The sequence below is a fragment of the Dermochelys coriacea genome, chromosome 16 (assembly GCF_009764565.3).
Source record: "Dermochelys coriacea isolate rDerCor1 chromosome 16, rDerCor1.pri.v4, whole genome shotgun sequence".
In the NCBI taxonomy this organism is placed as follows: domain Eukaryota; kingdom Metazoa; phylum Chordata; order Testudines; family Dermochelyidae; genus Dermochelys; species Dermochelys coriacea.
This window is the reverse complement of record NC_050083.1, coordinates 17,221,335-17,247,043: the sequence shown is the minus strand read 5'-3', so window position 1 is coordinate 17,247,043 and position 25,709 is coordinate 17,221,335. Positions and strand designations below refer to the sequence as shown.

At 47.0% G+C, this 25,709-nt stretch overlaps 1 protein-coding gene across 1 annotated transcript in view; it reads left to right on the top strand.

Annotated features, from left to right (window-relative positions):
* SARDH (sarcosine dehydrogenase) overlaps positions 1–25,342 on the top strand; it is a 112,472-nt gene extending 87,130 nt beyond the window's left edge. The window contains exons 18-21 of the mRNA XM_038374725.2: positions 13,744–13,906; positions 16,787–16,955; positions 17,591–17,726; positions 24,924–25,342. Coding sequence (XP_038230653.1) covers positions 13,744–13,906; positions 16,787–16,955; positions 17,591–17,726; positions 24,924–25,049 — 594 coding nt within the window. The 3' untranslated portion in view covers positions 25,050–25,342. The remainder of the gene's footprint in view (positions 1–13,743; positions 13,907–16,786; positions 16,956–17,590; positions 17,727–24,923) is intronic.
* The last annotated feature ends 367 nt before the right edge of the window (positions 25,343–25,709 follow it).

The following is a 25,709-nucleotide window of genomic DNA, read 5'->3' as shown; positions in this document are numbered from 1 at the left end:
CCAGGGTGTCTACACTGGCACCGCAGTGCTCTAGCCCCGGCGCAGAAAGCTACACCTCTCATTGGGGTGGTTTTTTTTACAGCACTACAACTGCGCAGTTTCTGTGTGCTAAGTGGCTTGGCGGTGTGTACACCTTGGGAGTTATACTGCAGAAACTTGTCAGTGTAGACAAGGCCTTACCCTCACAGGATATGTGAGCTGGGGAGAGAACAGACAGGCTTTGTAAAGGAATCTGAATGTTTCCTTTAGGTGGGACTGAGCCTGGATTTCATCATTAAACAGTCCAGCCATCCAGGTTCTTCAAACTTGAGTCTTCTCCATTCAGCAGCCGTAATGTGTTGGGTTTAGAGAGTAGTAGTGGCTGTAGCGTTTGAAGTAATAATTAAGTGTCCCGAGGTGAATTAGTAAAATAACAACTGTTTTTTATCAAGATCTAAATGCAATTGATCTTAATTGGCATAATTAAGGGTCAGGAGAAGTCAATTTTCCCAGCAAATTCTGATAACTTATTAACTTTCCCCTGAGTGACCCAAGCACCAGGGCTGAGGAGTATAAAGCTGGGGGTCTTCTGAGCCCCGAATGAGATGCAGAGTACACTCATTCCCCTTTGCAGCATTTCTATAGGACTAGACAGATGCTTTGCTTCACCTACCACATAGCCCACTGGTGCAAACTCTCTGTAGATTGCATAGATTCATCTCAATGTTTAGCCAACAAGTTTATGAGTTAAAACAGAAAAAGTGCGGTAGGTATTCAGGTACCCTTTGCTCTTCTCTCTGCCTTCCCTGATGTGGCCACAGGGAATGTAAAATTAAAGAAGGAGTAAACATCATAATTAGGGGAATGGCAACAATGTATTCTTATAATAGTCTGTGGGTCATTTCATATTCTTTAGGGCTATTCCACCCAAGCCAGTGGGGATGTCCCAAAGTTGACCAGTTCTTTTTTAAATGCCCTTTCATGTCTTCAGGAGACCTTTCAACCACGTCATGCTTGGGATTTCAGAGTAGCAGCCGTGTTAGTCTGTATTCGCAAAAAGAAAAGGAGTACTTGTGGCACCTTAGAGACTAACAAATTTATTAGAGCATAAGCTTTCGTGAGCTACAGCTCACTTCATCGGATGCATTTGGTGGAAAAAACAGAGGAGAGATTTATATACACACACACAGAGAACATGAAACAATGGGTTTATCATACACACTGTAAGGAGAGTGATCACTTAAGATAAGCCATCACCAACAGCAGGGGGGGGGAAGGAGGAAAACCTTTCATGGTGACAAGCAGGTAGGCTAATTCCAGCAGTTAACAAGAATATCAGAGGAACAGTGGGGGGTGGGGTGGGAGGGAGAAATACCATGGGGAAATAGTTTTACTTTGTGTAATGACTCATCCATTCCCAGTCTCTATTCAAGCCTAAGTTAATTGTATCCAGTTTGCAAATTAATTCCAATTCAGCAGTCTCTCGTTGGAGTCTGTTTTTGAAGCTTTTTTGTTGAAGTATAGCCACTCTTAGGTCTGTGATCGAGTGACCAGAGAGATTGAAGTGTTCTCCAACTGGTTTTTGAATGTTATAATTCTTGACGTCTGATTTGTGTCCATTCATTCTTTTACGTAGAGACTGTCCAGTTTGGCCAATGTACATGGCAGAGGGGCATTGCTGGCACATGATGGCATATATCACATTGGTAGATGCGCAGGTGAACGAGCCTCTGATAGAGTGTTTGGGATGCTTGGGATTGTATCACTGCATGTGGAGTGCTCAAGATCCAAGGTCTCACTCGCTTATCCTCGCCTGTTCTGGATAACTATTATTAATGTTGGTTATTATTTGTTTTGTGGCAGTGAGTAAAAGCCACATTTGAGATCAGGGCCCCATTGTAGTAGGTGCTGTGCAAACGCACAGCAAGAGACAGCTTCTGCCTGGTATAATCTACATAGACAAGACAGACAAAGGGTGAGAGAATCTTCAGTTGTTTCAAGCAGATTTCACTGTTGCAGACACATCCTCCTGTGTGAAATAGTGTTTTGTTTCTTTTTCAAAGCTGTGACCCACCATCTTGCAGGAAAGTGAGTTAATCTCTTATGAAAAAGATACAGTTTGTACCTGTAGTTCACCTCTTTGTCCAACCTGTATGAAATCTGCACCTGCAATAGATTTTGCTGCAAGGCAGCTCCCAATTGCTGTGTAAGTCTTAGAGGAATGGCAGAATATATTCAGGATGAATGCATCAATTCTCCTTCATTTCTTTTAAGTAGAGCTGGTTGGGAAATGATTTTTTTTGTTCCTACAAAAGCTTTCAACAAAAAACTAAAAGCCCAGCATCCCAGGGCATCTTTAACTCACTCTCAAAATAGAGCTTTGCAAAATATGCCAAATTCATCCCTGCTGCAGGGATAGATCTGTTCCAATCAGATACCTCCACTTAAGGTAACAAAGGTATCCAACGGTGTCCAAAGGTGCTGACACTCCAAACCTTCTGAAGTGAAGTCAATTTGAAAGGAGGAAACAAAAAATGAAAAGCAGAAAGCTCCTTTAGGAGTCTGGTTAATGCTCATCCCGTGGAAACATGCATCCTGCCATTGGGCCTGAGCAGAATTAGGAAATTTCACTTGTCTCATTGGGGACCACAAGAGGAAAAGCTGGTATTTTCACTCCTTCTGAGTGATGATGCAGCAGGTAAACTGATATCGATATCACTTCCACCCTCAAAAGCCGCATTTGGCAGTGACAGTGACACCTTTGCTGGCTGGAGCAGGTCTGCATAACAAAAGGCTTCCTCACACAGCGTTTAATTTTGTGCTAATTTTGGCTGAGTCAATGAAAAGCACGATGTGCACATCATTGGATCTTTTGAAAGTGGTGCTTTGCTTTTGGCACTCCGGAGCTGTGCGAACAGCAGAGACATGGCCATAATTTGCTGGCTAAAACCCGTTAATGCTGATGCCCTTCATTTAGTATTCTTACCAGAGAGCCTTTGGCTTGACTCCTGGCTATACTGCCAGGCCCGTGGCCATTGTTGCAGAAGAGGAAACAGTACGGTACCTAAATTTAAATGCCGAAGGCCAGGGGTCCAGAATGGTCTCAGCAGAGGGGACTCTGAAATTCCCTTTCTCTGCTGATCCTACACTGCAATCGGAGATGTGCCTGCGGGATTCGTAGACATACCTGAGTTAGCTTTGATCTGGCTAGCTCAGGTACTTGAGCAGTGAAATTGCGGCAGCATGGGCTGTACAAACTCGCCCACCTGGGACCCTCAATGTATATACGCCCGCCCGGGTATATACTCAAGCGGCTAATGCATGCTGCCGTGGCTATACTGCTACAGTTATTGGAGCTAGCTAGATCAAACCTAGCTCAGCTATGTCTACATTGGCTGCAGTCGCACCTCTGATTGCAGTGTAGACAGACCCGGTTGACCTTTCAGGGCATGGTGCACGGCCTGACGGGACAAGACTGGTGAAGTAATATCATTATTAGACTAACTCCTGTTGGTGAAAGAGACAAGCTTTCGAGTTACACAGAGCTCTTCTTCATGTCTGGTTTATCCCAGGTGTTTGCTGGAGCTTTGGCTCATTGAAGTGTTATTTGGGGGAACGTGAGAGGAGTTTTAGGGGATTGTTAGTCGGTTTTTAAAGTCATTAGTACTGCTACAGTTCGTCCATGTGCCTGGGGATTCTGTAGTTGGGCGCATCATTCAGGGGAAGCTGGTAACCACCTGTCCCTGCCTCGATATCGCTTCCCCCCTCAAAAGCCGTATTTGAATAATTGGTCTCCCTTACGGCCCATGAATATTTCATCATCCTAATCTAGATTACCGCATGCATCATGTTAAATTGTCATCTCCAGAACCAACTCAGGTGCGCGCCACTGACAGCTCCTTTCCTTGAAGCCGTCGTGAAGGGTTGTCATGCTGCATGTATTAGTAAGATGCCCCATTGTGTTGCTAATTGTAAGTTTGTCGTATTCCAGAGGTTTGACGGGACTCGAGGCTGTGAATAATCTGAAGTTTATAGAGCCTCTGTCTGGTATTTTTTAAATGTGTTTGTGATGGGTTCCCCCCGGGGTGCCACTGAGCCTGCCTCACCCATCAGCCTGGGCTCCCTTTCACCCTGTGGTGCAGTGTGAAATTGCCAAGCTCTCCAAGCTTGCTCTTTCACCAGCATACACACCGATAGGGACACACCCAGCCCCAGCTTCACACAGCTGCTGAGATCAACTCTGCATGGGATGGCTCAGCTAAGGCACCTCCCAGTTGCTAAGGCACTCACTCCCCGCTGTAGTGTAACCCCAAAATTATACTGTCTTGCACTGCACAGGGAACTGTACAGCATAAGCTCATCAAATTCTCCCCCTCCCTCAAAATGGAGGAAGATATGCACAGCTTTTGCCCCTCCCTCCCTCCCCGTTATGAATTCCACAAATTGGTTTTAGAGAAAACAAAAACAAGTGTATTAAGTACAAAAGATAGATTTTAAGTGATTATAAATTATAGCAAACAGATCAAAGCAGATTACCTTAGTAAATAAACAAACCCGCAACCTGAGCTTAACACACGAAATAGGCAGGATATGAATTAACAAATTATCACTCTGAGTGATAAACAGGGTGGCAGATTCTTAAGGCACAAGTTGCCTTGGCTTTCCCAGGTTTTCATAAACAGGCTAAAAATCCTTCTAGCCTGGGACCATCACTTCCCACAGTTCCGTCCTTGCCCCAAAGGTGTTTCCAGGTGTGTAGTTGGAGGGACACCATCATGATGTCATTGTCCCCCTTTTATGTCTTCTCCCCACTTGCTGGAAAGCTCTTTTGCTGTGACCTCTCTTTTGCTGTGACCTGGGTCCAACAGTTGCCATGGTGTAGTGCTATCTCTGAGAGGTTTCTGTTGTACATAGTTCCTGGGGTAATCCTGTTGCTTGTGTGCATTTCCTCAATGAGCCATTCACATTGTTTGGCCTTTTTACTGTTCTACCTGAAAGGCTGCTTGTGGGTGACAATTTCAGTAGCACACACAGAGCCAAACTTCACAGATGATGATAGCACTAACAATTCCACGAGATATGACTGTCTAGCAGATCAAGACTTTAGAATGATACTTCACAAGGCATCCTTTTTACAAAACATATCCTCATGACATGACAGTGGTGAATATTAGGGTGCCAGGGTGTCACAGTGTTGTATGGTAAATTTTAGAGCTTGTGCAACCAAGTAGCACCAGTTGAGATCAGGCACAGTGGAGGCTGTCATTCCAATCCTTCACAGATATGCCAGCATGCCTTCATCTTGACCTTCAGAGCATCCTGAAGGACCTCAGGACATGTGCCAAATTGTCCTCTATCTTGACCTGTGACAGTTCCAACAGACCCGGGTCCCACAACAGCTCTGCCTGTTGACCTTCTCTCTGGCCAGGGAAACACTGCTACTATCCCAGTACTGAGCTCCCAGTCAGCTCTGCCTCTCCACTGCACTCCTACCCTTCTTCTGGATTTCCCATCCAACTCTGCCCATGCACTTCTGTCATGATGCACTGCACCTCCCACTGTTCTGATCCTGAGCTTGGTTTGGAGCGACACCTGCCGGTTAGGCTGAGTGGAGTTCAACTGCTCAGTGCTTTTGTGATGTAAGTAAGGGATCACTAGAGACTGGGTTAAGAAGATGAAAAACTCACAGTAACTTAATTTATTATAAAAAGAAAAGGAGTTGTTGTGGCCCCTTAGAGACTAACAAATTTATTTGAGCATAAGCTTTCATGAGCTACAGCTCACTTCATCGGATGCATGAAGCTCACGAAAGCTTATGCTCAAATAAATTTGTTAGTCTCTAAGGTGCCACAAGTACTCCTTTTCTTTTTGCGGATAGAGACTAACACGGCTGCTACTCTGAAACCTTAATTTATTATTATTTCTATTGCAATAGCAGGTAGAGGCAGTAACTAAGATTGAGGGCCTGTTGTTTTAGGTGCTGTACATGTAAATAGAAAGAGATGATCCGTGACTGAAAGAGCTTACAGTCTACATTGCAGAACAACTGTCCTCAATTTATGTTTGGGGATCTGAGGCACAGAGAGCTGGGGTGACTTGCCCAAGATCATACAGGGAGAGTTCAAAAAAGAACTAGATAAGTTCATGGAGGATAGGTCCAGCAATGGCTATTAGCCAGGATGGGTAGGGATGGTGTCCCTAGCCTCTGTTTGCCAGAAGCTGGGAATGGGTGGCAGGGGATGGATCACTTGATGATTCCCTGTTCTGTTCATTGCCTCTGGGGTGCCTAGCACTGGCCACTGTCAGAAGACAGGATACTGGGCTAGATGGACCTTTGGTCTGACCCACTATGGCTGTTCTTATGTTCTTAACTAAAACTTGAACCCAGATCTTCTTGAGTCCTACCCATCACCTTAACCACTAGATCATTCTTCCTCTTCAAGAATTTAAATTGTATTTGACTGCAGGTCTCCATGCTCTGCTGACTAGCTAGTGAATTACGTAGTGGTGGTGTACCGTTTTAGTTCCAGAAGCATATTTTTCTAAGAATACAGGGCTCTGTGTAGAGTTTAATCCATTTAAATCCTTATTAAGACAAGTTCTGTTGACTGAACACTGAGTAGATAAAAGTCTGTGAGTGAGAACACAAGTGTGAAACAGAACACACATCAGAAGCTGCTGGACCATAAATAATTGTTCTCCTGCTAGGGTGTAAGATTTACTTTGGCACAACATGCCGCTAGGTGCTTTAGGATCCTTTAGAAGGTGGTGTACCCAGGAAGTGGAGTGTTTTGGAGTCTGTAAAAGGAAGCAGGCTGGAAGAGTTCTAAGTTAACACAGGATGACTTACAAACGATATTGTAGAGCTCTGTGAATTAAAACAATATCTAGCTACAATGCACCTGATTTTTAGGAGTCTCAGCACAGCCTCCATTTTTGCATCTCTTTGTCTGTTATATTCAAAAGTTTGGGCCTGGACTGCCATGGCTTTTTAAAGACGCTGCCCTTTCTGCTCTCCAGGTGGCTTTCTAGTGGTATTAGCTCTGATTTCAGCTGTTCTGATGTATTTTGTGTAGTATTAATAATATCTCGCATTAATACAGCAGGTTCCCAATGTGCTTTGGGACGGATCATGCCAGATGCTGAGCTTCTCCTGGGAGGTGCTCAGCAAATGCCGTAAGCTAATGCTGAAGTCGATAGGCGTTGAAATCAACAAGATCTAGGAACCTCTTAGGTTCAGACCCTGGGGAAATAGCTGCATTTCAATGGTCTTTATCTCTGGGGCGGAGCAAGAGCTCGCCACAACATTATGCAGCAGTTTATGCCAGGAAGTGAAGACGACTCCACTATCTAGATGAAACTGAAGGGTGGATAGAATTGTCTAAATGTCCTGTTTGCCCTCCCACTGACCTTTACCTCCATAGGTTGTTCACATTCTCTGTTGTCATAGTCTCCCTCCCCACCTCTTCCCTTCATGATCTAGCAGAGTATTTGGGGAGCTGAGGCAGCTCGCATGGCAGGAAACTGCTGGTTGACCTCTACAGAACCTCAGTGTGTGTATACCTCACTCTATCTTGTTCTCCTTTAAAATCAATAAGGAAAACAGCTGCCAGGCACTGCATTCTGATAGAGATATGGCCCAACCTCCCTGTTCACCCATAATGTCCTTTTCAGGGGCCTTTTCTTCCTCCAAGTAAATTGGATGGTAAGTCTCCCAGTGAGTGCAGAATCAGTCCCTATGCATGGTTAAGTCTCCTGGTCCAAAATCCAAGTTTCCTCTAGTGCCCATGGGCTTTTGAACTCCCTTTCCCCCAAATCCACTGCATGACTATGAAAACTACCCTCACCCGCTCTGTCAGGCTGCCTCTTCCCTTCCAATGCATGAACTTCTCCCTGTATTTGGCCTGAGATGCTTTTAGCTCAAGTCTACACCGTGGGCCAAACCTATCCAGATGCTGGAGCAGAGCCAGAGGCTCATGCTGCTGTTAACGATTAAGGAGACTTCAGTAAAGTTTGCAGAATGCTGATGCAGTCTGACGTAGAACCTAGGGGACTGGCTCTGAAGGGCGGGGAGAGGAACTGCTCACCAGCAAGCTTTACTTCTTTGCGCCGTTGTGGAGCGTCTAGGGAGGGCTGTGAGTGTTTCATACCCAGCAGATGAAAGAGAAGTCAGGCAGCTGTGTGCTTATTCCAGATGTTTTAATAAAAGAGGTTGAAAGGGAATCTAGGCTAGTCCTGAGCCTGGCTAAGATAACTGGGCAACACAGGGTGGCACCCATGGCAAGATCAGTGTCTTCTGTGAGGCCCCAAAGCTTTCCCTGCAATCAGCTCTGAGTGTATACAAGTCCCTCCCTATGCAGCATAGCTGTGCTTGCTTCACTGCAGATGTACAGTACAGTCCTCCCTTGGTTGTTCTTGATGCAGCATCCTGATGTGTTCCCTTGATATTGACTTTCCCAGGGTTACTTTAAGTTGCCTGTCTGTCTAGCTCCAGACACATCTGCATGTCTGTCTGGCCTCATACACATCTCTGTGTGTGTGTCGGTCTAGTCCCATGCATGTCAGTCTGTATAATCCTATTTCTAGGATTCATCTGTCACCGTAGGACAGAGATTGCCCCAAAACATTCCAATCTCACCCTCGAAATCTAGGTTTCAGAGTAGCAGCCGTGTTAGTCTGTATTCGCAAAAAGAAAAGGAGTACTTGTGGCACCTTAGAGACTAACAAATTTATTAGAGCATAAGCTTTCGTGAGCTACAGCTCACTTCATCGGATGCATTTGGTGGAAAAAACAGAGGAGAGATTTATATACACACACACACACACACACACAGAGAACATGAAACAATGGGTTTATCATACACACTGTAAGGAGAGTGATCACCTCGAAATCTAAGTGACATTTCCTCAGCATTCAGTCTTCTCTCTGCTGCAACGACTGACGTCATGTTTTTCCATCAACTTAGACAGCTGGCAAATGCTGTTTAAGGATTGCAGGTGTATCTAAGCACGAAGGGTAAACAAGTGTCCACTGGAACAGTATCCAGCCTTGCGAAAGAGCATGGGAGCAGAGGCCAGTGAAAGGAAACCAGGTGTCTGCTCTCAGAGTTGCTTATTTTGCAGCAAGAGAGAGTTAGGTTGGATAATAGCAAAAACTTTCTAACTCTAAGGATCATTAAGTATGGGAACAGGTTACCAAGGGCGGTTGTGGAATCCCTATCCTTTTTAAGACCAAGTTAACTAAACACCTGTCAGGCATGGTCTAGGTATACTTGGTTCTGCCTCAGCGCAGAGAGCTGGACTTGGTGACTTCTTGTGGCCCCTTCTAGCCCTACATTTCAATGATATATGATTGCTTAGTGCCTAGGAGTTCCATGTTCTAGTGCTAGTCACCATGTAACTTTGGGGAAGTCGCCTGACCTCTGTATTTTCATCTGCACAATGAAGATAGCACGTCTTGACTCTCCAGGGGTGCTGCAAAGCAGTTGGAGATTCCCACATAGAAGATGTTCTTAGGGAGCAGTCCACAGGGCTCCAGCTCATTTTAAAACACACAGGCCCTTGAACTTATCCTTATCTTCAGGGGCCTTTGAGTTATCCCCCGTCAATCAGTATTTCTTAAAGGAATCAAGCCCCTCGTCATTCTGGCAGCACATTTGGTTTCGTGTTTGCATTTCCCCACCATCATTCTGTTTGCTTCTCCCTCCCTGTCTTTGCTGGGATCCTTTCGCTCGCTGAGGTCTTTGAAATGGAATAATACATTTTCACTTCCATTAGGGTTGCAAAGTGGGTCGGAAAGGTGGAAAACAAAATCAGCACATTATCCACCCCCAGCCCCTTAGAGGAGACGCAAGGAGCACACAGTTCTGAGCACAGGGTTGCCTACCCACTCATACGATGGGCAACGTGTTACAAGAGCCACGGATCCAAATGCATCAGAACTTTGGTGCGGTTTGGATCTGGGTCAAAATCTTATGGCTCTGGCACGTCCCGTTGAATAAAAGAACGCGATAGAGAATAGAGAGTTTGTCCATAGACTCTCTGGAGATTCAATGAGGATGCATTAGTGGGGAGGATGAAGTCCAAAGGGGGTCTTGCCATTTGATGGGAGTTGGTTCAGGCCCCTTGAGGCCAGCTGATGGGGTGACATTGGCCTGGTCTCCCAGCAGAGGGGCTTTAGGACTAGTCAGGTGCCCTTAGAATGGCTGGGTGAAACAAAGACCATGCAGGACAAAGAATGAATCTGCATTGGCTCAGCCTCCTGGGCAGGTGGGGGTGGAGTACATACTGAGATGCCTGGTGGAAGAAAGAATTGAAACGAAATTTAGTAACTGAAGAGCAAGACAGCTAAGATTAAAGGGGAAAGACTGGGGGAAGGCGTCCAGGCTGGGTCTGGCCACAGCCACCCTGGAAAGTTTTGGGAACACAGCCTAACAAGCTGTCTGAGGGCTCATCAGCCAGTAAGTGGGATATTGTTGAGAGTCACATGCAAGCCCATCTCAGTCCTAAGGGGGAAGTGCAGCTGGGCTGGAGACAGGGGCCGTTCTTAAGGCCCTGCACATGTAGAACCAAGTTCCAGCACCTCTGAGACAGAGAGAACCCAAGCTAATAAACCCCGGCTGTGAGCTGGATATGGAGAGAGCAGGATCTGCTTGTTTCATGTTTTGCACAAAATGGGGAGGAGCCAGGAGGAAAGGGGAAGGAAAAGACGAACCACCGCCTACATTCACCAGTGTAACTTAAAAAGAAAAGGAGTACTTGTGGCACCTTAGAGACTAACAAATTTATTAGAGCATAAGCTTTCGTGAGCTACAGCTCACTTCATCGGATGCATCCGATGAAGTGAGCTGTAGCTCACGAAAGCTTATGCTCTAATAAATTTGTTAGTCTCTAAGGTGCCACAAGTACTCCTTTTCTTTTTGCGAATACAGACTAACACGGCTGCTACTCTGAAACCAGTGTAACTTAGTAAACATCTTTGCTGTTTTCCTTTGCATAGTTCTGGTGAAGTCACAGCATTTCCTCTCATCGAGCTAATTTTGGCAACAAAAATAATGCTTCAAGACTGATAATCAGCTAGTGTAAATGGATGTAGGTCCATAGAAGGATAGGGCTGGGAGTCAGGACTCCTGGGTTCAATTCATCACAGTCCCACGAGCTCACTGTTTGTCCGTAGGCAGAGCAGTTCACTTCTCTATGCCTCAGTTTACCCATCTGTAAAATGGGGGTAGCATGGAGCTGTGTCGATTTGCTGGTCCCTTTATGCTCGTCCAGTGCTTTTCCTCCACACGTCACAAATCACATTACAAATTGGTAAGTAAGGAATAATCAGCCCAATTATACAGAAGTGTAAACTGAGGAATGGAGAGGTGGTACAACTTGTCCAGTGGCAAATTAAACCTAAGGGTCCTGACTCACAGCCCTGTGCCTGGCGCACTAGACCTTAGTTGCCATGCAGCTGCATGCATCAGGCTTTAATCTCTTTCTGGGTGGCTGATTAAGGAGCTTGTACAGAGTGGGGAACACATGGAAAACAAATTGCTGTTAGAAAAGACAAGGCTTGTTCAAAGGCTGCCCTTTCCATGCACCATCCCCAGGGCTACACATAAATAACAGAGATGCCCTTTGAAATGCATGAGCCAAAGAAAGGGAGAGGTAGTCAAAATAATTTGACAGCAAAACTGGCCTAAAAATTGACCTTTCTGAATAATCTTGGTTGCCTACAAATGTTCCTGACCTGCAGGGGGAATTACCTTGGCTACCCTTCAGTTCCTGCACCGAATGCACACTCCCTCCTCAAGCAAGAGCACTGTTAGGTGACTGATCTTATGTTAAATTGATTCTCCATGCAAGGTTTGGTGTCAGGATCCTCCTCTCTAAATTGCTTGTGGTGCTGAAAGTGATGAAAGGAAACTCTCCCATCCTGCCTGCAAAGCAACAGATCCCGGACAAAAATGAACCTTGTTTCGTAGCACCGAAAATATGTCCAGACTGGTTGGATACATGCATATGGCTTACATTTCTCAGCACCTTTCTTCTGGTTTCGTCTGGCATGGCAAGCCATGGAGTTTGTAGGGGCCAGGAGAACTTTACTTTTACAGCTCCTCTGCTACATGGTTCCTCCAGAAGCACAGCTTCCCCAAAGACCTCGCTGGATGGTTGCTTCAGGACTTCCTCAGTGTGGAAAAGTGCCTCCAATATGAATGGCCAACATACCAGTAGGATTTGAAACTAGGACTTCACTATAAGCCTCTAACACGGGTGGGCAAACCTTTTGGCCCTAGGGCCACATCTGGGTATGGAAATTGTGTGGTGGGACATGAATGCTCATGAAATTGGAGGCTGAGATACGGGTGGGGGGTAAGGGCTCCAGATGGGGGTGCAGGTTCTGGGGTGGGGCCAGAAATGAGGAGTTCAGAATGCAGGAGGGGGTTCCAGGCTGGGGCAGGGGTGCGGGTGCGTGGGTGAGGACTCCAGCTGGGGGTGCGGGCTCCGGGATGAACAAGGGTGGGACCAAGGGGTTTGGAGGGCAGGAGGGGAATTAGGGCTGGGACAAGGGGTTGGGGCGTGGGAAGGGGTGAGGGGTGCAGACTCCAGTCAGCGCTTACCTCAAGCATCTTTTGGAAGCAGCGTCATGTCCCCCCTCTGCCTCCTACACGGAGGCGCGGACAGGCCGCTCTACACACTGCTCCCTTCCCCAGGCGCCGCCCCTGTAGCTCCCATTGGTCCCATTTGCTGGCCAATGGGAGCTGCAGGGGTGGCGCTTGGGGCGGGAGCAATGTGCAGAGCCCCCTGGCTGCCCCTACACGTAGGAGCCAGAGTGGGGATGTGCTGCTGCTTCTAGGAGCTGCATGGAGCGGGGCAAGCCCCTGACCCTGCTTCCCAGCAGGAGCTCGAGGGCTTGACTAAAACATCTGAAGGGCCGGATGTGGCCCCGGGCCATAGTTTGCCCACCCCTGCTCTAACATTTAAGGAGTGACTCCCTCAGCTGGCAGTTGTAGTAGGCTCTTTCTTGTTATATAGATTAGCCATTAGATGGGCACAAAGCTCCACACTGAAGGCTACAGCAGAACTGTTTGTTGATGGATATTCCTATCCAACATGACAGACCCAGCCTTGCTTAGCTTATCAAACAGGATTTGGTCAACAGCCAAAGGTGATACAGCAGAAAATGTATTTATTGTAATAGCAAATCTGTCATTTTGATGAATATGCTTTGTGTGTTGTAGATTGACTGGTTTGGAGGGAATACAACAAAAGATTTAAGGTCTGAGCTCATCATTTATTTAGTGGTCAGTTGTGGCCTCATGATCCAAAGATTGTGTCTCCCAGGAACAATAAGCGTTAGGAGCTGATGAACAAAAGATATAGAAAGAAAGATACTTGTTTCACCCAAATGTCTCTAGTAATAAAGAACTAGGAAGAATAAAGAGATGAGAGGAAACAGGTTTTATATAAATAGGACTGATCCCAAGAGAGTGCTGTCCAAAGACTTTCACAAGAAGTTATCGGTACACTACTTAGCTCCTGTCACCCGGTCATCTCAAAAGAGGGTAAGTGATATTGTACAGATGAGGTAACTAAGGCACAGAATAGTAAATGACTTATCCGTATACACAGCAGGTCACTGGCAGAGCAGCAAATAGAACCAGGTATTCTGATTCCCAGCGCTGGACCTATCCCCTGGACCACACTGCCCCGCTCTAGAGTCCTTGAAAAAAAGGAAACACAAGGCCAATGATTTTGATCTTTTGTGTTTCACAGGTACGAGCCATGAGGCTGTCGTTTGTGGGTGAGATGGGCTGGGAGCTGCATGTGCCCAAGCAGGACTGCGTGCGGGTTTACCAGGCTGTGATGAAGGCAGGTGCCGGGCACGGCATTACCAACGCCGGGTACAGAGCCATCGACTCCCTCAGCATTGAGAAAGGTTTCTCAGGCGAACTTGCTTTTCACCTGTACTAGCATGTGTGGCTTTGCTGTCACCTGGTGGGGACAATGCACATGAGGCAAGCAAAGAAAGATGGAGGACTTCCTGCCATCTGTCCCTCTGCCCTTGTCTTGGGCAGGCCTTGGAAAGTTTGAGTTTGGGCTTGGTTCAGATAACCCCCCCAGGAATTGAGATGCATAGCCGGAACTCCTTCCAAACTCCCCAACCCCATCACACCCGTCTCCTTCAGGGAGATCCAGCTGCCCCCAACACTTTGCACAGTGATCCAGGGGGAAGCCAGGTAACTTTATTCCCCCATCCATGGCCAGGGGTTTTCCAGCTTCAGGGACAGGACAGTGCACCCCACTGTAAAGGGTTGATAACTAGGGGTGGACCATGTGGCTCGGGTGACCCAGCTCCTCACTGAGTTCTCCCTAAACATTGGTCTCGTATTGAGGGTGAATGTTTTAACTAAGCTTACCGGCCTGTCATCAGTTAGGGACCAAAAACAAAGGGAGGAGGGATGTGTGGGGTTATTTCAGTGGCCTCTTCTCTTAGCATTTAGCTGTTAAAACAGAAAGGGGATGAGGGAAAGGATTGTTAGAATGAGTCACTTTGAGAGATTGATGCTCCTAGATGGATTGAACCCTCCTTAGGTGACTCCACTAAAAATCTTCTGGCACAAAGTGAGGCTTTGGGAAAGGGGAAACCCTTTTCTCTCTCTGAGGAAGGGTCATCTGCCTTCAGAGAACTTTAATCTGAGTCAGGATTAAGTTCCATGGAGTTCTAGCTCCCGGGTCACCTCCAAAATCGGTTAAAAACCTGTTAAAAAAACTTTGGGGGTTTCCACTAGGAAAAAGGAACATGAAAAACTCAAGTGGACCATTCTTCCCTCATAGAAAACAAGCAACGCCTACTGACTCTGTACGGGTCACTCATATCCAGCTCCTTGTACCTCCCTACTCGCCCCAGTCTCCAAGTCCTCCTAGACGTTCATGGATTTATCCTCACTGCCCCCTTGCCCGGGAGGGAGAGAGTCACGCCATTTCCCAGATTAGAGGCACAGAGAGAGGAAGTGTTGCACACAGGGTGGCACACACAGAACCTGTAGCAGAGCTAGCAATTGAACTCCGTCCTTCGGAGGCCCAGACCTCTACCTTAACCACAAGCACCTCCACCATCCCATCGGCAGTGAGGAATAGGGCACCCAGGCTAATAAGCTTCTCCAGTATTTCCACCTCATGCCCAGTTGTTTTTTCCGTGACTCAAACCTCCAAGCACTCCTCCAGCCTCCCTTCATACACGTGCACACCCATACACAACCCAACACCCACACCCAGAGGATATTGATGTTTCTTGTTTTGCTGGTCCCTGATGGCCAGTTTGTTCAGTGTGTTTATTCATTACCCTCCACTGGAATGGAATTGTTTTCTCTGCTTTCCCCTGAGCACTCCAGTTTTGTTCCCAGTGTCCTCCCCTGCTGCTCATTCCTCCTGTGGCTGTTTGAGTGGCACAAAGTGTCCCTGCTTGACTCCGAGAGCTAAAACCAAGGCTGGCTGTAGGGTTGGAGGAGCCCATCTGAATAAAATCAGAGGAATGTTTAAAAAAGCATCTACTTTCCTTCCCCATCCCGCATCATTTTTCTGCCTCTGCACTTCCTGCCCCAGGACTTGGACCAGAGGCACCAAAACACCCGCCCTAGAGGCCATTTTCTGGACAAATGGAAAGCAGTAAGTAGCTGAAATCTAGGAGACTTCCGGCCCAGCTTTGCAGATGGCCGAAGAATTCAGAGAAACACGTTGAGCTCCAAGGGCTTTTCCATCCTGGGCCTGCCAACCTGTAGATTCAGCCATTGCCCTTGAGGAGTGACTTAGTGCCTAGAGGTGCTCAAGAAATGGGGAATTTGCCCACATGTTTAGTTTTTGTGTAAAAAAAAAAAAGTTTTGTCTTTGTTAAAAAATGTCAGGTTTGAGCTAGAAAATCAACACCCATCCCATAAAAATAATTGTGGAAAATGGGCATGTCCTGTGGAAATGTCCATTTTGACAAATGTCCATTTTGACACCCCTCCCCCCATCCCTTCTTGATGGAAACATTTCAACCAGTTCTACTAGAGCCTTGTGTTTCTTTTAGGGCTGATGGAGACGAGGTGCTCCACAGGAGGGGTGAGATACTCCTGAGAGGGGCTGGTGGATGTGAGATGCTGTGAGGGGGGTAAAATACTCCAGAGGGAGGTGAGGTCTGGGCAGTACTCTGAGGGGAGGAAGGCAGGGTTTGTGGTGAGTGGGAGATGTTTTTCATGGGGGAGAAGAGTGTAAATAACCACATGTAAATAACCCTGCAGTTCCTGAGTGGAGGTGGATGGGGGGGGGTGTTCTGGGGCACTCTGCGAAGAAGTGAGAACGTGGTTTGAGCACACTGAGTTCCAGCTATTCCCAGTTGATCAAAGCCGTCAGGGAGCCATCAGCACCTTGACTGTAACTTGGAGCAGCCCTGTGGTTGCTCTAACTTACTCTGGGGTCCAGGCAGGCTCCAAGAATTCAGTGAGGCCAGAGATGTCTCAAGCCACATTTGGCTGTTCCTACTCCTACTCATTTGGCCCAGTGCAGGAATGGAGCACTAGAGGATTGTGACCGACGGGGTGCTGCCTTTTCCTGTAGCTGCAGGGGGGAATGCTGCAGCAAGAGAGGAGTGTGACAGAGGAGCTGCTTTTCATCTCACTGGCCCTGAACTACCAAAGGATGGAGCAGGGCCGGATCGAGGACTGGGGGATTCAAGTGTTTTGTTCTCCTCACACTGGCTCTCCCAGGCCTTGTTGTAACTGGGGAGAAAGGAGGGGACAGACATGGAGACCCATGATGGTTCTGTCGTTCTCTGCAGGGTACAGGCACTGGCACGCGGATCTGCGTCCTGACGACACCCCCCTGGAGGCAGGCCTGGCCTTCACTTGTAAACTCAAGTCCAGCATTCCCTTCCTTGGACGGGAAGCTCTGGAGACACAGAAAGCAAAGGGAGTCCGCCGGCGCCTGGTCTGCTTCACCATTGATGAGTAAGTACGACCGCCCCTGGGCTGGGCTGTGTATCAGTGAGCTCTGCCGGGGCGTATTAAATACAACAGTCACCCTGGTGCTTGTGATCCAACTTTAACCAGAAAGAAGATTCTGCCCCACACACCAACTCGGAGCTCAGCCACAAACTCCCTCTGCCATTTCCTCCGCTCTTGTTTTATCTGATCAAACTTGTACCGTGTGAAAATGGGTGGGGTTATCTGGTTCCAACCAAAATAGCAGGGGATTTTGCAAGTCAGGACCGAGGCACGCTGTCAGAGCTGTGTGTGTGGCCGAGGAATGTAATCCGTGGGGAAACATGTCAGGGTTAACGTGCACTGGCAGAGCTAGGTAGGGTACAGCCTGGAATAGTGGAGTGCCGGGGGTTAGGACACTGGTGCAAGGCTTTGTGTGGAAGCCCAGGACTGGAATAACAGGGGGTAGGAGATGTATTGGCAGAGTACTGTTTAGGAAGCTAGCACAGAGCCTGCCTACGTGCATAATGTGTTCCTGTGGTCAGCACCTTTAGCCCCTTGATTTTCTATAACAACTCCCCTGGGTAAAACCCCAAGAGTGGCAGGGAACTGCCCTGCTGAGCTGCTGTCTGCTAAAGGTCTGCTCTGCTCTGGTCCTGCAGGAAGGTGCCTATGTTTGGACTGGAGGCCATCTGGAGAAATGGCAAAGTAGTTGGGCACATCCGGAGGGCGGATTTTGGCTTTGCCATCAACAAAACCATTGCCTACGGGTACATCCGGAACCCTGATGGAGGACCAGTGAGTATAGAGAACATGGTGCCTCCCGGGCCCCCATGTCATGCCAAGCTGTGTTAGCAGCCCCAAATTACACAGCTATACCTAGAACTACATCCAAATGGCTGCAGGGTGGCTGAACTTGCAGTGCCTTCTAGCCCTACAATTCTGTGACTCTAGGAATCAGTTGCAAAGTCACCAAGTTGTCTCATTAGAAAATAAATCCCCCCCAAAAAATCTAAATGCATCATTCTGACCATTTCTAAACAAAACATTTCAATATTTTGATTGGAAATCACTTTTCCTTTCAATGTTTATTTCAGTTTTATTTTTAAAACATGTTTAAAGTTAAAAAAAAAACAAAAAAGAAACAATGTTTCATTTCAGGGTAAACAAAATGTTTCATTTGACCCGAAACTAATTTTTTCCAACCTTTTTGGTTCACTGAAAATTACAAAAAATGTCCATGGCAGGTTGAATTGAAACTGATTTTAGATTTTTTGGAAGGGTCAGTGTTACAAAATATCTGTTATTGGCACTGCTGTAGTTCTCAGTGTCTGGGGAGAGGTGGGCACACGAGTAGAGAGAAGGTAGTAACCTAGCTCAAGAAACATGTTTTGAGTGTATGGAGCGGGTTGGAAGGAGGAGTCCTGGAGACTCAGACAAATGGTGTGTTGAAGTTGACAGTGCTGGAAGAGTGCAGGATGCAGGGAGGGGAAGCAGAAAGACACAAGGATAGACAGACAGACAGGGAGGGGTAGAATTATGCAGAGAGAATTCACATCCATGTGTGGAGAATGCTGTTTCATTCTCTGAGTCAGAAGATTTGCAGAGGGAGAGAGCATAACATTGATTTTATTTAAAACCTCACACACACACTAATCTTTAAAGAGAGAGCGCAAACACTAATCTGGGGACTGAAGGATTGCAAGATCCCCTCGCGTCTCTTCACAAAATTCTTAGCTTGTATAACTAGAGCAAAGAGATTCCAAAGAGTGAGAGATTGCAGCAGTTTAGCAATGAATAGCTTTCTCTCTAGTGACTTCCATGCTGTTCTTTTGCACAGCTCCATCTCCAGACTCACGCACAGGTGCAAGCTAGAACATTAACTGCAACAATGTATTCGCTCTAATTTGATCCTAGGAACTTGTGTCTAATAGCCTTAACTTAACTTAACCTGAATAGCCTCATGGGGGAGGGGGACTCTAATTAACCCATGTGCTATAGACAGAGAGATAATTACACTTACATGAGGACGTTTTGGGGTGGGAGGACTAAAGATAAAATCCCCAGGAACCAACTTAACCTCATACATACAGCAGACAAAAAAAACCCTCATAAATTGCTGGTTGGTTTTAGGTTTCAGAGTAGCAGCCGTGTTAGTCTGTTTTAGACCACCTTGATTTTTCATCCTGTGGCAACGACAGTGCTGGGCTCCTGAGCCATGCGATTTTATGGACCAGTTAGTTGCTTTCCTACCCCCAAAACAATATCTTTCCCCTGCCTATTGTTTCTCATCAAGGAGTATCCTTCCTTCCTTCCCTCCTGAGCCTAGAAGAGGGCAGCCTGGTGCAATGAACAGACTCCTGTTGCTGATGACAGGGAGCTTTCAAGCCCCATCCATTCGCTCTCCCTCTCTCTCTTGGCATTGTGACAGGCACCTGGTGCAGATGGAGCCTTGACATCAAAAGAGTTAGGGGAAAAGAATTCTGACACCCTGCTTCATGCCTGATGGTTGAGCCCCACGGGCTGATGACTCTGTGTGTGCCTGTGTGTGTGTGTGTGTGTGTGTGTGTGTGTGTGTGTGTGTGAGAGAGAGAGAGAGACAGAGAGAGAATAATGTGGGATCATATCTCTACAGAAAAATCACAGCTCTGTTCTCCCAGTGTGCTCTGCCCTTTGCAATCATTGTGTTCCCTGTGAATTAGAGAGGGATCCTGATGAGGCATTGCCTTTTGCTGGGTTGCCACTAGTAGAGGAGAAAGGGTGGGGGGGGCGGGACTTAGGAACATGGTCCCAGGTACCTGCTAGAAGCCCAGAGTTAAAATACAGTCCTCGAGTCTTCGCATTCCACCTATTCTATGGAAAGGAAGTTTCTTTTACACAGGAACTCAGTGTTCTCCAGCCAAATCCCCTATAGCAGAGGTAGAATTTTAAAGGCTCTGGGCTGTAGCTTTAAAATGAATACAGTGTAGATGGGGCAACCAGAGGGAGTAGCTTAGTGGTGGGAGATGTGTAGAGTTACTACACATTGCTGCTGTTCAGGTCTGCTCCTTCCTCCCACCCAGACACAGTTGACCTGGACAGAGAGGCAGCATTAAAAGGATTGTGAATGCTTCCAACAGAGAGAGGGACGAGAAATGGTGAATCAGAGATTAGAAAGCTGCCACAGAAGGAGTTTGTTTGCTTTTTATCTCATTACATTGGAGTCTGCAATATTGGTGTGAAACCATATTGCACAATTCTGGGCAGACAGGCAGAGCAACCGTAGTGGAGAATGGGAAAAAGTGCCACATTGGGTATTCCAGCCAGGCACTTAGGGACAGAGCTGACTGTGGAAGAAATATCGAACAAACACATCTGCTTGAGTTGTGTTTAAGGAAGCCAAACTAAGCCTCGGTTGAGATAAAGAATTCCCAAAGACTTGCACTTTTCAAGAAGGGGCCCGTTAGTGAAATGAAAATTATTCTAAAAAATATCAAGCTGCTCTCCGTTACATTCCAGCACCCTGTTGAAGTCAGGTGCAAGCTAGAATGTGAGTTGCAACAATGTGTCATCATTTGCCAGTGTTATCAAAGGCAGGAGAGCTATGTTGGTGAGAACAGAATTTGACTCCCCTTTTTTTTCTAGTTAGTACCTATGTAAGGAAATGCTTATACAGCCCCTGCTATTGTAGTTCACACCTCACACCTTTAATGCAGTTATGCTCACATCACCTGTCAGGCATGGCTGTGCTATTATCCCCATTTTACAGATGGGAACCTGAGACACAAAAAGGCTAGTAAACTTGCCTATGGTCATACAGCAATTCTCTGGTGAGATGGGAATCGAACCCATGTCTCCTGAGTCATAGCAAACAATCTGCCCACTGGGCCATTCTACTTTTCAGCCTGTTATAATGAAAATGTAGTAATAGGCCTCCAACCCATTCTCCTTGCTTCCAGGCATCATGACATGATGACACTTTGATGCCACACGGTGATGTTTCGACTCATCATATTATGACAAGCTCTCACAATGCCTAAATATATCTGGTCAAACAAACTCACTTAGCAGCAGCTGTCGGTACAGCGGGGAAGGAGCCTGAGAATTAGGCTCTGGTGACTATACAAGAATTTTTGCAAAAACTCATCAGTTCATCTGGTGTTAATTTTCACCATTGCTGCTGACAATGGGGAAGTTTTCACCCCAGGCAGAAGTTGCAAATTATTACAGCACCAACAATAAACATCATAGGAAAATATCAGTTTTCCGAGGCCAAAGTCGATAAAGCTTGTGCTAAACTCTCAAGTGGGTGTGAGTTAAGCCTCAGGTTTGAAGCTGGTAAGAGTCTCAGGAGCTGCTTATTTCTCGTAGAAGTGATGTATCGCTGCCTCTTTGTCAGGTCTTGAGACTGTGCAGGCTTCCTGGAGAGCTGCCTTGAGCAAGTTTCAGAGTGGCAGCCATGTTAGTCTGTATCAGCAAAAATAACAAGGAGTCCTTGTGGCACCTTAGAGACTAACAAATTTATTTGGACATAAGCTTTCGTGGGTTAGAACCCACTTCATCAGATGCATGGAGTGAAAATACAGGTGCAGGTATAAATACATGAAAGGACGGGGGGTTGCTTTACCAAGTGTGAGGTCAGTGTAACGAGATAAATCAACTAACAGCAGGATACCAAGGGAGGAAAAATAACTTTTGAAGTGGTAAGAGAGTGGCTCATTACAGACAGTTGACAAGAAGATGTGAGATTTCAGAGTAGCAGCCGTGTTAGTCTGTATTCGCAAAAAGAAAAGAAGGACTTGTGGCACCTTAGAGACTAACAAATTTATTTGAGCATAAGCTTTCGTGAGCTACAGCTCACTTCAGCTTATGTTCAAATAAATTTGTTAGTCTCTAAGGTGCCACAAGTCCTCCTTTTCTTTTTTAAGAAGGTGTGAGTAACAGTAGGGAGAAATTAGTATTTGGGCAAGTTGTTTTCCCTTTAACAGCCAGTTCTCCTCCCAGTGCAGGGAAAAGTGAGTAGAAGAGAAAGCAGAGTGGTGAGAGAGCATGCCAGAGCTCAGAGCTGCTTTGCCCAGTGCTGTAGAGTTAACCCCGCAAGCGCCTTGGGGGAAGTGCACATGCAGCCAGAACCTAAGCTAGCCACGGTTCAGATCCAGACGGCATTCAGCTGCTGGGATTTTGATAAATGATTCCACTTTGGTCCCATCTCTACAATAAATGCTCTGTTCACTTAGCTTGGCTTCCTTTTCTTCCTCTTTCATTCAGTTTTCTCCTGCCTGTTACTTCTCACTCCTCTTCTCTTCCCACCATCACCATGAGCCTTCTCATTCCTTCCTGAAACTAAAGCAGGGATCTTTAGTGAAGCCCACGAGGCGGCCAGGGTGTATGTGAAGAGAGGACTGGCCCCTCCTGTGCATAAAGACCTGGAGAGACAAGCAAGCATTGAGCTAGAACCCACCAGGCAGCCTGGTTGCTCAGCTCTCCCCATTCAACCACACACCATAAAGAATTGTTTCATTTGGCAGCACCAGCAAAGTCATTTTCAAAAAGACTCCTGCCCCCTCTTCTCCTCGAGGGCCTTTTCAGGTGACATTAACCCCCAATTAAAGCGATCAGGCCTGGCAATCAGCAAGGCACTTCATACAAGTGGTCTCTCTTTACAGGCCCCCAACCTTGTCAGCTTCCATTGTGCGGCAAGCGCCGACTTCAGTCGGCAGCACCAGCTCAAAGGCCTCCTGCAGAAAGTCATAGTTCACTGAGCAGATGTTAACGTACAGCTTTTATCCCTCTGCTCGGTATGATAACTCCTGCCTGATTTCCATGGTAATTGCCACTGCAGGAGGAAGCGGGGAGTTTTGCATGTGCGCGCTGTGCAGCTTGACACGTTGATGGATGCCAGCGCAGATCAGCTTCCCTAAAGCAGGACGGCAGGAGACCTTTCAGCTGCATTCTTTCCATGTTGCAGCTCCGGGACCAGCAAGGCGTGGCTGTGCGTTCTATGCTGGGTCCAAGTTTCTTTCTCCTGGAGGCACTGCAGACTTGATAGCATGCGAGCTCTCCCCATCTCCCCAGCCCCAGCCATCACACCCATTCTCAGTGTGCCCTCTAGAGACTGGCATCTGCAGGAGAGAAAAAATAACTCCTGGCCCTGCCATGCCAATGACCTCCCCAGATCACAGGGCAAACTTAAGACCCCTCCAGCACTGCCCCAGCCAATCAAGAGCTGGAAATATATACTGGAACTTCCCTTTTCTTGGTCATTGTCGCTAGGACTCCATTAGCCCCATCCTGCCCTGGCCACTCGTTCAGCCTACTAGCGATTCTGTTAACCCTGCTGGCATTGCATAGTGCTAACTGTTCCAGTTTACAAGGCAGTGTTGCTGGCTCTTGTGCACACCTGTGATTTGCAAGATGTACTGAATAAATCCATAGCCCCTTAGAATTTTCACGATGGCTACAATGCTGCACACCATGGATGCAAGGGAGGATACAATCCATATCTTCTGGCTCCAAATGTGCAAGCTGTTCCACTCTCCATTCACATGTAGCAGTATAGGCATATGACACAAATAGGAGCAGGTCTGATTCCATCCACTGGAGGGCAGCGGTGTACACACCCAAGCCAGTATCTTCCAGTTTTTTTACAGCTATACGTCTGTATGTAATAATTGTAATTTGTAGCTCTATAGCACCTTTTCATCCAAAGATCTCAAAGTGCTTTGTGAATACCTCCCTGCCAGGGAGTATCGTTCCCTTTGTCTTACAGATGAGTAAACTGGGGCACAGTGAGGGGAAATGACCAGCTCATAGCGGCACAATGAGTCTGCAGCAATGCTAGGAATAGAACCCAATGAGTGGCTGGCGGTGTCTCTGTGTCGGTATGCCAAGCCTTCTTTGTGTCTGAAGCTCTTCACCTGAGAATCAAGGTTCCCGCTGCACACTCGTGTTAAAACCCCACCCCTGTTGATGGGGTTACAGGGGCAGAGGAGGTGAACAGCAGGGAAAGGCAGCAGCCCAGACAATACAGCTGTAACTCTCAAACACTGGAGTGTTCTCTGAGCTAGCAGGACTAAGCGCCCTTAGGTAAAGTAATGTGCACTGAGGGATGTGTTGTCCTTTGGCCGGCTAGTGCACACCATCTGCAGGGATTTTCAAATCTATCGGACAGTGCTTCCAAACAGATAAAACAACAAACATAACACAAGTGTCTCATCACATCAGCCAGTGCCGGGCCAGGCAAGCGGCCCTCACCCACACCAGGATCTCCAGTGCGGGGGTTGTGCATGTTCTCTCCTCATGTTCAATGCAATCCAGCCAGGTGGGGAGCAGCTGGGGAACCTGCTTTTCTAATAGGTTTGTCTCCAGGAGGTTATACCCATAATACACTCTGTGGTTACCCAGCTGCTCTGGAGTGGAACTCAATTTCACTTTCATTCTTTTGCCTTGTTGTAAACTCAATTTGCTTTAGATTCTGTGGGGGAAAAAAGACCCTGTGCTTTTAAAATCTACATTCCTTCCCTTTTGGAGCTCTCTGGGAACGAATGTGAGCAGCACCAGACCCAGCAAGAGAAATCACTCCTCTAGTCCTCTGTCCATAGCCTAGGCCCTTCCAGCTTCTTCCATTCTATGCCTTGAGAGGAGTGTCTGTTCCCCATGGCTCCCTGACCTGTTTGCTGTAACTGCTAGGCAGACAACCAGCCATTCTGGCATGGAGACCTGGGTTGAGATCACCAACTCTTACCACCTAACAGGTAAGAGACAGTAATGGCTTTTGGACATTATCAATCCAGACTGGAGTTGAACCAGCAACTTAGAAGCAAAAGGTGGCACAGCCCCCAATCCTCTTAGCACTCCTGGCCTTCCACACAGGAGTTGATAGCAAGCCTCCAAACACACTATCACAGCACAGCAATGTTCTGGGGCATAACCATGAAATGCTGCCTCGCTTGTTTAAGTGGGAGAGAAATGTGGGAGAGCCCATATATCAATGTCTCTGTCCTGTCCTCACTGCAGGTCTCCCTGGAGTTTGTGAAGAGTGGTGAATACATGCTGGAGAGGATGGGAGTTACCTATCCTGCCACAGCCCATACCAAGTCACCATTCGATCCGGAGAACAAGAGAGTGAAGGGGATCTATTGAGAGAGAGTGAGCACCTGGGACTGTGGTTGGAGAGTGAACCACGCACCTGTGCTGGTGAAAGGCTGAGGGAGGGAGGTGGATATTAACAGCTGACTGTCTAGACTCATGAAGGTAAAACCTCCCCACTACAGTGATGACTTGGCATCTTCCAAAGCTCCAAAATCTATCTTCACTATAGGACCACACAATGGTGTCTGCTCAAACCCTGAAGAATACTGCACGTTCTCTCTGGCTCTGTCCTGGGGACTCAGCTCTTTTCATTGTATTGGAAACAATAAAGCTCATGGGGTGCTGAAAAACAAGGTATTGGGGACTCGACTAACTATTTGCAGATCTCCTCTACTGGGACACGGATGGCATACCTAGGCCACATACACTACCCACGGAAATAAATGGTTTTGATGGAGAGGAGAAGATTTTGCTCTCCTTCCTCACCCTTTTATCTATAGCATCTCCCCAACCCTCGATGCACCTCACAGCCCCCAGGACTCTTGTAAGCATTTACCCTTTGATGATAGGGATGGACACACATGATCTACCATCTCCAAAACTACAAGGGCAAGAAGATATCAAAGGGCCAAATTCTCCTTCCTCATGCAAAGCCAGCATGAAAGGACATTCCACAAGGGAACCAGGTAGGGTCTGGAGGGGATAGAATCC